The sequence below is a fragment of the Sceloporus undulatus genome, chromosome 1 (genome assembly GCF_019175285.1).
Source record: "Sceloporus undulatus isolate JIND9_A2432 ecotype Alabama chromosome 1, SceUnd_v1.1, whole genome shotgun sequence".
Classification (NCBI taxonomy): Eukaryota; Metazoa; Chordata; class Lepidosauria; order Squamata; family Phrynosomatidae; genus Sceloporus; species Sceloporus undulatus.
The window spans coordinates 73,520,226-73,535,014 of record NC_056522.1 but is presented as its reverse complement, the minus strand read 5'-3'; the positions used below and the strand labels follow the sequence as shown (position 1 = coordinate 73,535,014).

At 38.2% G+C, this 14,789-nt stretch overlaps 1 protein-coding gene across 5 annotated transcripts in view; it reads left to right on the top strand.

Annotated features, from left to right (window-relative positions):
- The window catches only part of SMOC2 (SPARC related modular calcium binding 2), a 217,768-nt gene that overhangs the window by 112,189 nt on the left and 90,790 nt on the right, over positions 1-14,789 (top strand). For all 5 annotated transcript variants that reach the window (XM_042445661.1, XM_042445660.1, XM_042445658.1 and 2 more), the window contains exons 3-4: positions 10,233-10,339; positions 11,561-11,660. In XM_042445661.1, the coding sequence (XP_042301595.1) occupies positions 10,233-10,339; positions 11,561-11,660 (207 nt within the window). The remainder of the gene's footprint in view (positions 1-10,232; positions 10,340-11,560; positions 11,661-14,789) is intronic.

The following is a 14,789-nucleotide window of genomic DNA, read 5'->3' as shown; positions in this document are numbered from 1 at the left end:
TCCACCAGGCTTTCCCCCATGTCCCTTGATACTATGTGGCTTCCCCCATATGTACTGGCATCATGGATTAACAATTCAGCTGGCTTTGATTTGGGGTAATTGGTTTTATTAGTTTAATGTAATGTTTTAATATAGTGTTATTGCTATGTTTTTATTGACATTTTTATTCTGTATTGTTTTTATTGCATTTTCTGTATGCCGCTTTGATCATCGTGGAAAAGCGGTATAAAACTAAATTATTATTATTATTATTATTATTATTATTATTATTATTATTATTATTATTATTATTATATTATATTATTATGATATGACTTATTGTTGTTATGGCCCATGCTTTCCTTCCCTAGAAGGCTCTAGACTCTTCTAACCACAATTTATTACTATTCTTTGTTTATTTCATGCCATATGCTATGGTTCTTGTTTCCAAGGAGCTATAAACCAGAGAATAAGTAAATAATTTGATAATCAACAGTAATTTGCAACATCCAGAGACTTCTGTGTGACAAAAGCATTGATATAGTTTGTTAATGATCTCCCATTCAAGCAGGAAAGATGGTCAGACTTAATTTCAATATTTTTTTTTACATCAAGTGCCTTTCAGATCATTCCCGTGGGTCCCTGATTAATAAGGCTAAACTGAAAATTATGCTAGCAGTTGAAAGCAGCTTACACACCATTGAACCTGGTTAGGAAGACTACTCACTGTGTTCTTCAATTTCAACACACCATTTTCTTTCTAGTTTTGATTTTGCGGGAGGGTCAGGAATCATTTGCTAATTTTCTGGCTCTCCATGATGTCGCCAATAAAGATCATACCTATCATGGGACAGGATTTTTAAAAAAATCTTATAGTATTGGTGATTTACCAGCTCACTGAATATTTTTGTATGTTAAGTAACAAAAGAGGTAGTCTATGGCACGTTCCAGATGCGCAAAAAGTATGTACTAGGTATGTACTAGGGTTAGGAAAGGGCGTCCTTTCCGGATGCCCTAACCCCAGCATGTAACTAGTACATACAAAATGGCAGCACCCATTCTACATGGATGCCACCATTGGGACGTCACGACTGCACCGCCTCCAAATGGAGTGGCGCAGAAGTGACATCCTGGTGCTGCGTAAGGGCACCTGGAGGGCCCTTTCCATGGCGCCAGAAGGAGCTCCGAAACGGAGCTCTTTCCAGGTTTGTGGCGCTGGCCACAGCCTTTACATGGCTGCGCCAACATCACAAAAGAGAAAGGGGCCAAGCAGCCCCTTTCTCTTCATCCCTGCCGCTGTCGGGGTGTCCTTGGGACATGAAGCCCCAAGGACACCCCTTTCCAGGCTGTGGGGAAGCGGCCTTTTGCCGCTTCCCCACGGCCTGGAAAGTGGCGGGGCGGGGCCTCAGAGGCTGCCGCTGTGGCAGCTGAGGCCCCGATCCGGTGGGGAAAGGGGTGGGACAGGCTGCTCATGTAAGGCATGAGTATATACAGCTGAAGTGCTGTCATTTGACTGGTATATACATTTATCAGTCAAACTGCAAAGATGGGAAGAAGCCAAGCTAATCTGATGTTTGAAGCCCAGAATACTATCAATTTTTTTTCCTATCACTTCTTTCTTTATCCTAGAGAGGTTCTAGGCTTAGTCATGCTTAGATTCAATAGACCCAATGTCTTAAGTTCAGCTGGTTTCAGTGGACCTGCTCTAATAATGATTACACCTGTTAACAATAATTAGGCATGCATTGATTTCAGTGTGATTTAGTGGGTCTGTAGTGGCAGACTGGATAATGGAACTTAAGCTTGTTTAAATGGAAGCATCTTTGATTAAAAATCATTGGAGAGAGGTGTACATGAACAATTTTCTTGCTGAAATAGTACTGACTCTTGGTTTGTAAATCAACGAGTAGAGAAGAATTCTTAATAAGACACTCCCAGGAGCCTTCTGACCTCCTTTTCATCTCTGTTGCTGCTGCCAATTTCATTGTCTTTCTGGGATCAATCAATAGTACTTCCCAATGGAAGAGGACAAATTGAGTAGAGGCTAAATTCTTATCTTTATTTCTGCCACACTCAAATGCTTAGTGAGTGCAACTTAAACAGCAAGTAATAGCAGCAGGTGTGATTTGGAGCATTAGTCCACATCGTGTGCCATTATGACTTACTGGCTGTACAATGGCAATTTCACATCCAAAAATATGTGAAATTGGAATAGTTACACAAATACAAAAAATGGACTTTTCGTAGGTCCCTTATTTTTTTCTCTTGGCACATGCTGTGATCCTACTACACACATCTAACCCAATTCACACAACACAGATTTGTTGCTTGCTCAAATACCATTTCTTTATTGCGCTCTCTCTCTCTCTCTGCCTCATGAAAAAGGAAGAGCTTTTGACAAAATCCCGAGTAACAGAACACAGGTGGGATACAGACCGCCGGCGCCATTTGCTCCGTGCGGGAGCCGCAGCAGCCAAACCGCACGGCTCCCGCGCGGAGCAAAAAAGAAGCTCCATTTCGGAGCTTCTTTTTGCGGCGCCTCTATGACATCGCGAGGCGCCACTGGCGCATTCGCGACATCATAGGCGCCGCGACACGTCTGGACGCTATGCGTCCAGTACGTAAAGATGGCAGCACCTTTGTGGAAGGGGCGCCGCCATCTTGTACGTATTGTATACATACTAGGGTTAGGGGGGTGCGGAAGCACCACCCCTTCCTAACCCTAGTACGTATACAATACGTACTATATGGCGGTTTGTATCCCACCACAGTATCTATTAAACAAAGAATACTTTAATATAATGAAACAACATCCAAATCATAAAAATCTCTCTCTCTCTCTCTCTTGAGCAGATAAGTATTGGATGCAAAAGGCAAGAATCTGAAGTATCTAACTTCATTTTCCAATCTGTGTTCAACATTTCAATAAATGTCTGTCAGAAAGTGTTTAGATTTAGTAACTGCTGCTACAATGCAATGAGTGGGTTGTAATGACCAAGGAAGTTCTGGCCAGTTCTATGATCCTTTTGTTTTCTCCACAATATTTATCCTTTAGCAGTCAGAGAGCTAGAATGTCAGATATATTTCTAGGTGGGGAAATTACTTTTCTTCTTATTGTTAATATATATATTTTTAAAAAAGCAGAGGATGTGGATTTGAAAATACTTTTATAATGGTATAAAGTGGAATGTTACTTAAGAACTGAGTTGTAACTAAAACACTCGTGGCGTCACATCCGGGGTGTGACGTGCAGACGCTATGCATCCACTATGTCAAGATGGCAGCACCCGTGTGGAACGGTGCCGCCATTTTGTATGGACCCAGAACATACTAGGGTTAGGGGTGTCAGGAAGTGACACCCCTTCCTAACCCTAGTACATCCTGGGGACATACTATACGCCCGTCCGGAACGGGCCTTTGATGTGCTGGCTCCCTCAGTTTAGTAACAGAGATAAACACCGCCCCCTATAGCAATACCAATATCACAATAGCAAATACCGTACGTTTCTATATCACTTATCGGTAAGTGAACTAGCACTCCCTAAGCAGTTTACAGTGTGTAAGCCATTTGCCCCCAACTTTTACCGATCTATGAAAGGATGGAAGACTGAGAAGACCTTGGACCCCTCCTGTAGGATTGAATTTACAACCTTGTGGTTGCAGTACCAACCACCACTGCACCACCAGGTCTCCTACAGTTGATCACAACTAGACAATCTTGTCAAGGGAAAAATTTTACCAGGCAAGGCTGCACACCATCACTCTATTAATTCAACCTGTATGCAGAAAATATCATATGCAGAGGAGAGTTAGAGTCAGAGGCAAAAGGAATGAAGATCAGAGGAAGGAACATTAACCACCTAAGATATGCAGATGACACAGTGCTACAAGCAGAAATCAACAAAGAGCTGGAGCAAATACTGAAGAAGGTGAAGGAGGAAAGTGCCAGGGAAGGCTTAATGTTTAACATTAAGAAAATAAAAATAATGACTATGGAAGATCTACATGAATTCATCCTAGATAACAAGAAGTTAAAATAGACAAAGAGTGCTCATATCATGGATTAAACATCCAAGAAAGCAGTCAAGAATTTGAAGAAGACTAGAATTGGGAGGGGCAGAAGTGAAAGAACTGGACAAGATCCTAATGTGTAAAGATATAGCTCAGAACCCTAAAGTAAAGATTTTCTAAGCCATTGTATTGCCTGTCACTGTGTACTGATGTTAGAGCTGGACAGTGAAGAATGCTGATAGGAAGAAAATCAACCCATTTGAATTGTGGTGCTGGACAAGAGTGCTGAATATACCATGGATGGCCAAGAAGAAAAGCATATGGATTCTAGAATAGATCGAGTCCAAACTGTCCCTGGAAGCCAGGATGACTATATTGAGGCTGTTGTACTTCGGTCACATCATGAGAAGGCATTAATAATTAGAAAATACAGTGATGTTTGGAAAGGTAGGGGACAACAGAAAGAGAGGGAAAGCACATGTGAGATGGCTGGACTCAATCAAAGAGGCCATGAATCTGAACCTGTGGAGCAGTGGAGGACGGCGGGTCTTGAAAATGTCTCATCCATGAGTTGAGGTTGACTTGAGGACAGTTAAAACACCAAGGAGATTTTTTTCTTAATTATTTTATATTTACTGGCAGGTATATGGAGAAGTAATTGTGGATTTGTTTTCATGAAAAAAGTTCATCAATTTGATTAGAGGAAGCAGTTGACCAAGTAGTGGTAATGTGTTTCTCGCTTATCACAGCTGCCATCTCAGTGGGAGAAATTATTTAGAAGCTTCCAATACTTTCTTCAGATTGCCAACTTGGCAACCCTAATTGCACTGGAAAATTAGAAATGGTGATAAAGTCCTGCCTCTCAGGGCTACTGTTCTGCTGTTAGTAATCAATGAAATATTTTATTGACTTTTTAGTGTATTATATTTATATTTGCCTTAGGATCCATCTTGATGAAGAGCTGTCTATCTGTCTTATCTAGTGAGTGAGTGAGCAAGTGAGTAGGTAAATAAAACCTCAAATCTTAATTTGAAAGCCCCTTGACTAAACAATCTAAAAAGCAACATTTCAATAATCTTTTGCCATGGGATATACAGAATCATTTCAGTTCCATCCTATTAAGAGCTTCCTGCATTTGAATAATTCCATAACCATGAGGCCTTAGACTGGTGGTGTCATGTTCCATCATATTTGGCTTTCTTTAAAGGCTCACAACATTGGACATATTGAAAGGAGGAGAATTTCAGTTCGGGGAAAAATGTATTGGAATTCATCTCTCTGGAATTCTTCAGGGATACTTCCTTCAAAACAGATTTATCTTCCCCTCAGTATGAGGATTGTACTAGAGATCTTGGATGTTATCCCATATACATTTTTGTAAGACAAAAGTCCCCAAGTATCTCAGTGCAATTTACCCCTGAGTAAGAGTGCAGAAAACTGCAGATTTCATGTGCTGGAATTTAGATCACTTTTCCCTTTGACATATAAACCACATGCTACACTAAAAATGAAGACAGAAGTCCACCAAATGAGATATTTATTTTTAGTTAAAACACTTCCTACATTAAAACCATATGTCAGTAAGTAATGTATAAGCTTAGGATAAAGCATATGGTATGAAAGCTGGGTTAAACCATTATATTTCATTGATTTTTTTAAAAAAATTAGCTACCACAGTATGGCTTGACTTTAGCAAAAGCCTTCAGTGTGAACATAAGGCATTGGGCTATATAGCAAAAACAAAGAGGAGTTGTGTGGCACCTTGAACACAATTGGATTTATTTATTTATTTATTTATTTATTTAAAAAACCATTGTCACATCTTTCCCTAATGTTCCATTTTAAATAAACTTTGAACATTCATCATTTTTTGGTGGGTTTTTCGGGCTATGTGGCCATGTTCCAGAAAAGTTTCTTCCTGACCTTTTGCCAGCATCTGTGGCTGGCACGAAATGTCAGGAAGAAACTTTTCTGGAACATGGCCACATAGCCCGGAAAACCCACAAAAAACTATGGATGCTGGCCATGAAAGCCTTCACCTTTACATTTGAACATTCAGCTTCCGACATTTAACAAGTTTAATAATAATAATAATGTGAAAAATTTAAGAAATAACAAATCATTCATAATTCATTTATTTCCTATCTAGAACTTTTTGATTTCCCCCCCAAGAAAACTAAACTATATAATTGTTTATCTTCCGTCGAAAAATAAATTGATTTTCTTTACATTTTTCTGTTGATTTGAACATCAAAATATTTATATTTTTGTATTTTTGTTTTATTATATTTTATGTATGTTCCACACTTGCATATCTCAAGTGTATCTTATTATGGGTATTTCTCCCCATTCCTGAATCAGATAATCAATCACTTTTTTCGAATCTTGTTTATATTTATCAGAATGTTCATTTTGTATTTTTCCCCCTCTGTTTGTCTATTTTTGTTACTTCAATAAATGTTTCAAACCAATCTTCTACTGAAGGTGTTTCCAGAAACGGACATTGATCATTCTTGCAGCTGACAGCATATAGAACAAAATTCTTCCATGGTTTTTTTCTATTTTGTCTTCTACCATATTTAGCAAAAATATTTCAGATTTGAATTTTATATTTTCTTCTAACATTTTATTTATTATAGGATGCATTTTAGACCAGAATTTCCTTGTTTTTATGCACATCCACCTCATATGAAATAAAGTTCCCTTATCTTTAGCACATTTCTAACACCTGTTGCTACAGTTGCCATAAATCTTACATAACTTTTCTGGTGTTAAATACCACCTAAAATAAACTTTATAATATTTTTTTTTCCTCTAAGATCTTGTCACAATGTATAGCTAAGGTCTGAAACAGACCGTGTGGGGTCGTACCATAGCCATTCATGCTGGGACCATGGCAAGTTCTTCGGCCCAGTCTTCATCCAGGCCTTCACTATGGTCCTGAACTAGGCAGCCAGAAAGAATGGATTCTATCTTCTCCTTCTTGGCCTGGTTCTTCTTGTTTGGCACGGCTTCGGTACAGCTTCAGGCCACATTTTAGGCATTTGTCATGTAAATGACACCCCCCCCCAATGCGGCCTGAAGCTGCATCATTTTGCCCATGTGTTTCAGGCCTAAGTCTTTTTTTTCCATGTTAATTCTCATTGATCTAGTTCAATAGAATATCTAAAATCTTGAGACCATCATATCATATTTTCTTTTATTAGTTCCTCTTCCACTGATATTTTTAGAAGAGTGTTATATATGTTGGACAACAAGACCTTATTATTTGATACAAGTGGATTTATTATGGATCAAATATTTATGGACTAGAGCCCACAGTTGCAAGGGATTCCTCCCACCCCCTGAAAGGAAGAAATGCTTCTAACGCATTAAGAAGTTCAGCCCTGTCAATATCAGAAATTTGTCAGAATATGTTCATTTTTTAAAAGTACTTTCTTCAAAGTCCCTAGAGGTATTTCCCATTTCAACCATACAAGAATACAGACGTTTAAAACAAAAACAGGCATTAAATGGAAACAGCATACACTAGAATCACACCATTATCTGTAATACAAGAGCCCCATTCAGTAACTCAATGCCCATAGGTAGCAGAAACAAAAAACGGCCTTTGAGGGGGTGCTAAGGTAGTCCCAGGTCCCTCAAAGTAATGCATGTGTCACCTATATCTCCAAGCTATATCAAGTTGATATCAATCTAAAGCAGTCCTGTTCCTACTCAGATCTCAGTACCCCATGATACTAATCTGACATGGTAACATAAGATGCCAGCTCCGACCATGAGAGTCCTTGAAAGGGACAGAAACTCTGATCAACAAGATTTCATATCCCTTTGTTTACACCTGTAAAAGCATAATTTCCCTTCAGATTTACCCCAGTTGCATGTAGACTGGGTAGGGCAAATGAAGATACATATGTTGGGGTGGGGGGACAGCCATGTATTTAGTTTAGTTTAGTTTAGTTATATCCCACCTTTATACCAACAATTGTACCACTATGATTGTAGTAGTAAATAACTAAACAGTTGCGGCTGAACAACTTCAGCTATCCAACTTCCTCATCTGTACAAAAATATAAGCGGGTTTGGGAGGGTGAAATATATTTTCTGTGCAAAAAAGCATATTTTTTTGCACAGAAGTCAGTGTATTTTATGCAAATTTGGACAAAATGTGGAGTTGCACAAATATGAGTTTGTACAAAATTTGCACAAAATTATGTAAATTTGCAAAAATACATGCATTTTTGGTAAAAGATTGATTCCTGTGCAGAATCATGTGTGCTTTTTTGGTGGAGAAAATACACTTTGGCACAAAACAAATATCTTTGCACAGAAATCAGTGTATTTTGTGCAAAATAAACTGTCACCTGTACAGAAAGTATGTTTTCTACCACAAAATCATTTCCTCCTTTGCACAGAAAAAAACACTTATATTTTTCTCAAACAAAATTTCCCAAAGTCCTGAAATATAAATAGTGTTTAAAAGTTGTGCAGACATTTTTACATTTCTGTGGAATAGGGAAAAAATTATTCATTTTTACATGTAGGAATTTATTTATTTATTATTGAATGAAATAAGTAAAGGTTTGTATCTCTACTATAGATAACATTGGCACAAATAATTTTAGGAAAAGCACTATAAATTGCTTATACTGAAGCGTCCAAAGAAATACTGGATGATGTAAAAAGAATAGTGCAAAAATAAAGCTGTTCTTATTCAGTTTTGTACCATTCATGCTGAAAACCTGACATTATGTGCCAGAGAAAGGCATTCTCACCACTGTGGTGCTAATAATAATAATATTTATTTATTTATTTATTTATTTATTTATTTATTTATTATCACGCCTCTCCAAAATGATCAAGGTGGGTTACAACAATGATAAAATTCATACAATATAAAAATAAATCCCACCGTCCTCTCCCTCCCTTAAACAAACAAATGATAAGTCCCACATAACAATAATAAGATACCATTTAAAACATTAAAACAATCAGGGCAAGAGAATGGGCGTCTTGGGATAATCAGCAGGATAGTCCATGTCGACGGGTGTCTGAGTGAATTATTCAGGGAAGGCCTGACAGAAAAGATTCTCCGTTTTAAAGCCTTCACGATTGGTGATATGTTGGATCTCTTCCAACAGGTCATTCCATAGTTTGGGAGCAGTAGATGAAAAGGTCCTCTGAGTAACTGCAGCCAACCTAATCTTTATTGGCTGCAGTAAATTTTTCCCAGAGGACCTACTGTAAGTGTGCAGGTGGAATATATGGAAGAAGATGATCCCACAAATAAATTGGACTAGGCCATGAAGGGCTTTAAAGGTCATCACCAACACCTTGTACTGTGCCCGGAAACTAATGGCCAGCCAATGAAGGGTTTTTAGAATCAATGTTATATTGTCACCTCTAGCTTTTCCATTGGCTAATCTGGCCGCCATGGACTAATTGAAGTTTTCAGAGTAGGCACAAGGGTAGCCCCATGTAGAATGCATTACAGATGTCAAGTCATGAGGTTACCAGGGCATGTACCACAGTTTCTAGATCCCCCAGCTCCAGTAAAGTTGGCATATATTAAAAAGGACCTCTCTTTAGCAGCCACATGCTTCACCACATATGCTGGTGGGTGCCGGACATTGCATCTGGAAGAGATCATCAATAGAGGACTTAAGACATATATAGAATCCTTGACTGTAAATCCTTGACTGTTTCATCTTCACATCCAAGGACTAATCATTATGGTAGTTTTTTGCCTGCTATGAGAGAAAACGAATATTCTTCCACAGTATTCTCACTGTTTTCAAACATCCTTAAGTGTTGAAGAGTAATTAATCTTGTGTATACAATGGGTTTTCTGCACAGAAGATATTCTTTCCTGAACAAAACCAGATTTTATTACACAAAAAACATATTTTTCTTCAGAATAATTCTTGTGTAACACTTTGTGAAGTTGAAATATTAGGGGGAAATTGTGATGAATTGAGAAACCCATTTCTCAACCTGGGAATGAATAATTATGAATATTGTTTCCATTCCTAATATGGAAAGAGGTTATTCTTCTTGTAAACTTCTCCTATGCTACTTAAGGCTGAAAGTTAATGCTTGCATTTTGAATTCATCCCAGAAATAGACCAGAAGCCAATGTAGATGGATAAGAACCAGCATAATATGGTCACAATTGCATTACAATAGCATTGACATTCATGTAGGCTTAAAGATTTTATCTATTTTCTCCTCCCTTTCTGTAGATGTTTCAAGATGTGTGGCAGAGAGGAAATACACTCAAGAACAAGCACGGAAAGAGTTCCAGCAAGTTTTTATTCCAGAATGCAATGATGACGGCACTTACAGCCAGGTTGACTGAAAATGGCTTTGTGTTAATGTAGACTCTATCTGTTAAAGCTGGTTACCAGCTTCAATGCCTTCTTTCATTCAGAGCAACCATAGTTGGTTGAAAAGTTGCAATTCAATTTCCCTGTTTTAAAACAGATAAAATGAATATATGTGACTTTGCAAACTGGGAAAAAATATAAAGTCCAGGTTAAGGCCTGTGAGCTCTGTAAGATGTGGGTCTCGGTAGGCTCTGTCTGCTGTCAACAGTGTAATAATAATAATAATAATAATAATAATAATAATAATAATAATAATTTGTTTTATTTATATACCGCTATTCCAAAGATCATAGCGGTGAACAGCAAGTAAGCTAATTAGCAAGTAAGCTAATTTGCCCCCAACAGTCTGGGTACTCATTTTAGCGACCTCGGAAGGATGCAAGCCTGAGTCGAGCTTGGGCCCTTTTGCTGGTCTTGAACTTGCAACCTTGTGGTTTCGAGTGAATGGCTGCAGTACAGGCATTTAACCACTGCGCCACCAGGGCTCCTTGAATGAAGATGATGGTTTGAAGATGCACCCTGTATTGGATTATATTGGATGAGACCTAAATTGTCTTGGGGCCTATACAGACAGGCCAAAATAAAGCTGCTTTGGGTCACTTTGGAGGTATGCTGTTTAAATGATACATGGGTCCTAAGAGTCTGGTACACGCGCCAAAGCTATAGCCCAGTCCTTAGGAGAGGAGCATATCTTTCGTGTGGCTTCTGGACTGTTAGGATGCATGCATCATTTAAACAGCATACCTTCAAAGTGACCTGAAGCAGTTTTATTTTGGCCTGTCTGCATGGGGCCTTGGTTATTCCTAAACTCTGGAGTTGTTACTGTGGTGGTGGTGGTGCTGGTGCTGCTGCCTATTTTTTGCCTATAACTATCAATAAAGTCCCTGATTGGATCCCATTTAATATGTCACACAGAAGTAAATGGTAGCAATTGATTTTGATATGATATTATATTTTAACAAAACTCTGGGAATTATTTCAGGTAGATAGATAAAAAGATGTATTGATAGATAAATAGGAAGATGATACCCAAACAGGATAGTATAGGATAAGATAAGATAGGATTATAGAAACAGTCTATTACAGTAGATCCTAACTGATGGAATTATGCATTAGAATTCTAGAAATATCTGAGATATCAAAATGTATTTTCTGAATTTTCTATGCTTGATGTTTTCTTACAGGTTCAGTGTCACAGTTACACAGGCTACTGTTGGTGTGTCACTCCAAATGGTCGTCCAATCAGTGGTACAGCTGTATCACACAAAACTCCACGCTGCCCAGGTAAAAGATGTACCATAAAAGAAGAGACTATTCAGCTGTCTGGCATTTCTCCTCCTCCTCCTTCTCCTTTTGGTGATACTCGTCTATTGAATTTTGTAAATTGGCTATAAAAATAAATTGGAATGAAAGCAAAGCAAACTGAAAAGGAAAAGCCAACCAAAAAACCCATAAAAATCCCCTCACCCTGCATATTGTAACATAAAGTAAATTTGCCAAACACATTAATTTAGCTTTGGAGGACAGCTTGTATCCTTGCTAATTCTTTCATAATGTTGGCTGTTAAGCCTCTGAATGGATTAGATGATATTTCCTCCTCTTTGGAGTGTGTGCGGTTTTGTTTCACATAGCTATAAGTGGAGCTCTGAACTTTGGATCTGGATTATGCTCAAGTTTCACTGCAACAGCTAACAATGTTTTAAACAATAAACCAATTTCCTATTAGCATTATAAAAGAGGAGTCTAATTTTATAGATCTTCAACTCAAAACTCAAATGATCCCAGACTGATATTCACGCCCAGTCCTGTGCTTATTTACTCTTCCTTTTAAAGTCAATGGTACACACCCATACACAAAAACATATATGTATCTAACAGCAGGATTATGCTTGAAAAGGTGGCTTGATTTGTGTGAAAGGGTCAATGTTGTTCAGCAATTAGCTTTAGATTTTCGTCCGCATGAAGTATTTTTTAAAACCTAGCTCCTGTATTTTACTAAGAACCATTTTGCGTATAGACACACACACACACGTATACACACACACACACAAAAGTAATAAAGTAATAAATAAAGTAACAAAAATAAGCAGCAGGCATGCAAACTGTACAACCACAGCAATGGAAATACATGTTAGTACATGACTGTCACAATTTCCATCCTCCACTGTTGAATACCTGTGAATGTATATATGCATATGTGTGTGTGTGTGTGTGTATATATATATATATATATATCCGTATATCTGCATATGCATTCTCCTGTATATATGTATGCATACAAACATAAATTCATGTGCATATACAGATATGTATGTACACTATATATAGGTATGTATACTTACACACACACACACATGTGCATATATACATATACATTGATATACATGTATGTATTTATATATATACATATATATGGTTGTGTATATAGAGACACATACACACACACACACATATATATATATATACATGCATTATATATATGTACACATATATACATATATATGTATAAACATATACACACATTTATATGTGTGTGTGTGTGTGTGTATTAATCTACGAACATACATATATACACACGTATGTGCACATGTACATATATATGTGCATATGTATATGTATGTACAAACTCCCAGAGACAAAACATAACAATAAACTACAGGCTTGCAAGCAGAGCAACCACAGCAATGGAATTAAAACTTATTTAAAACCTTATAGTATACTATCCCAACCTAGGAAATAAATTAATTTTAAATTCCAGTACATTAATCCAGACAAGGCAGAGGTACTCTTGGTCAGTCAGAAGGCAGATCAGGGAATACGGATCCAACCTGTGTTAGACGAGGTCACACTCCCTCTGAGGACACAGGTTCACAGTTTGGGAGTACTCTTGGACTCAACTTTCAATCTGGAGGCCCAGGTCTCTGCTGTGACCAGGAGTGCTTTCACACATTTAAAACTTGTGCGCCAATTGTGCCCATCTCTTGAGACACCGGATCTGGCCACAGTGGTACATGCCTTGGTTTTATTCTCTTTGGACTACTGTAACGGGCTCCTAAATGGCTTGGGCCCAGAGTACTTGAAGGACCGCCTCTCTATATATAATCCGCCCCGCACACTCAGATCTAGTAGGCAGCAGTTACTGAAAGTTCCAGAGGTTAGATTACAGAATACCACCAGAAGGGCCTTCTCGACCTCGGCCCCCATCCTCTGGAACACACTGCCTACTGAGCTCCGTTCGGCAACCTCCCTGGCCCAATTTAAAAAGGAGCTAAAGACGTTTTTATTCAGACAGGCTTATCCTTAAGCATGTCTGAGAGCCCCTTTGTAAAAACCCCCCTCTATGAAGATCTGTGAATTCCCCTCTCCTAATTCCCCTGTTAGCCATCGTTGAGACATCCAGATCTGGCACAGTTTATGTAATTGTATTAATGGTTTTAAAGTGTTGATTGTATTGTTATTTTAAATTGTATGAATATATGTTGGGAACCGCCCTGATGCTTGCGAAGGGCGGTATATAAATAAAGTTTTATTATTATTATTATTATGTAGGGCTGTCTTTGAAGAGTGTTAAAAGCTTCAGCTGGTTCAAAGAGTTGTTGCCAGGCTGCCAACAGAGGCAGATTACAGAGACCACCCAGCACTCCCATTGAAACAGCTTCATTGGCTGCCAGTTTTTTTCTGGGCACAATTCAAGGTGCTGGTTATTACCTATAAAGCCCTACATGGCTCAGGTCCACACTATTTGGCAAACCGTATCTGCTTGTATGAACCAGCCCGGACTCTGAGATCCTCTGGAGAGGCCCTTCTTTCTGTCCCTGTTTCCGGATCTGTTTTAATACTGTAATAATTTAATTTCTTTTTAATGTACTTTTTCTATGTTATTGTATTGTTTTAATGTTGTGAAGCCACTCCGAGTCCCAATTCTGGGGAAAGAACAGGATACAACAACAACAACAACAACAACAACATTATTATTATTATTATTATTATTATTATTATTATTATTATTAATCTAGGATAATTCCAGTCAAAAGACACACAGAACATGTTCTCTGTTTTACTTCTTAACAAATCCCCTGCCATCAAGAAGAAAGTTTTAAGAAACATGGGAAAATGTGAGAGGGCTAGATATGGGAGACATAGATTTCTGGACACCAGTAACATTGTATGTCTGAGGCAGATTTGTCTCAGTTAGAAGCTCCCTTATACTGTATTTCTATACATTTTGGCTGTTCAGTGGCTGACTTAGTCTTGATAGCCATAAATGTTGCCTTTAGCTGAACTAACCTCCCTGTTCCTCTTCCTATATCAGCAGTCATTTCAATCAGCCTGTATCTTTTGGGCCACCCAGTGAGTTTCATACATAACTGGAGAATTGAACCCATATCTCTTCAGTCCTACACTTTGTGCACT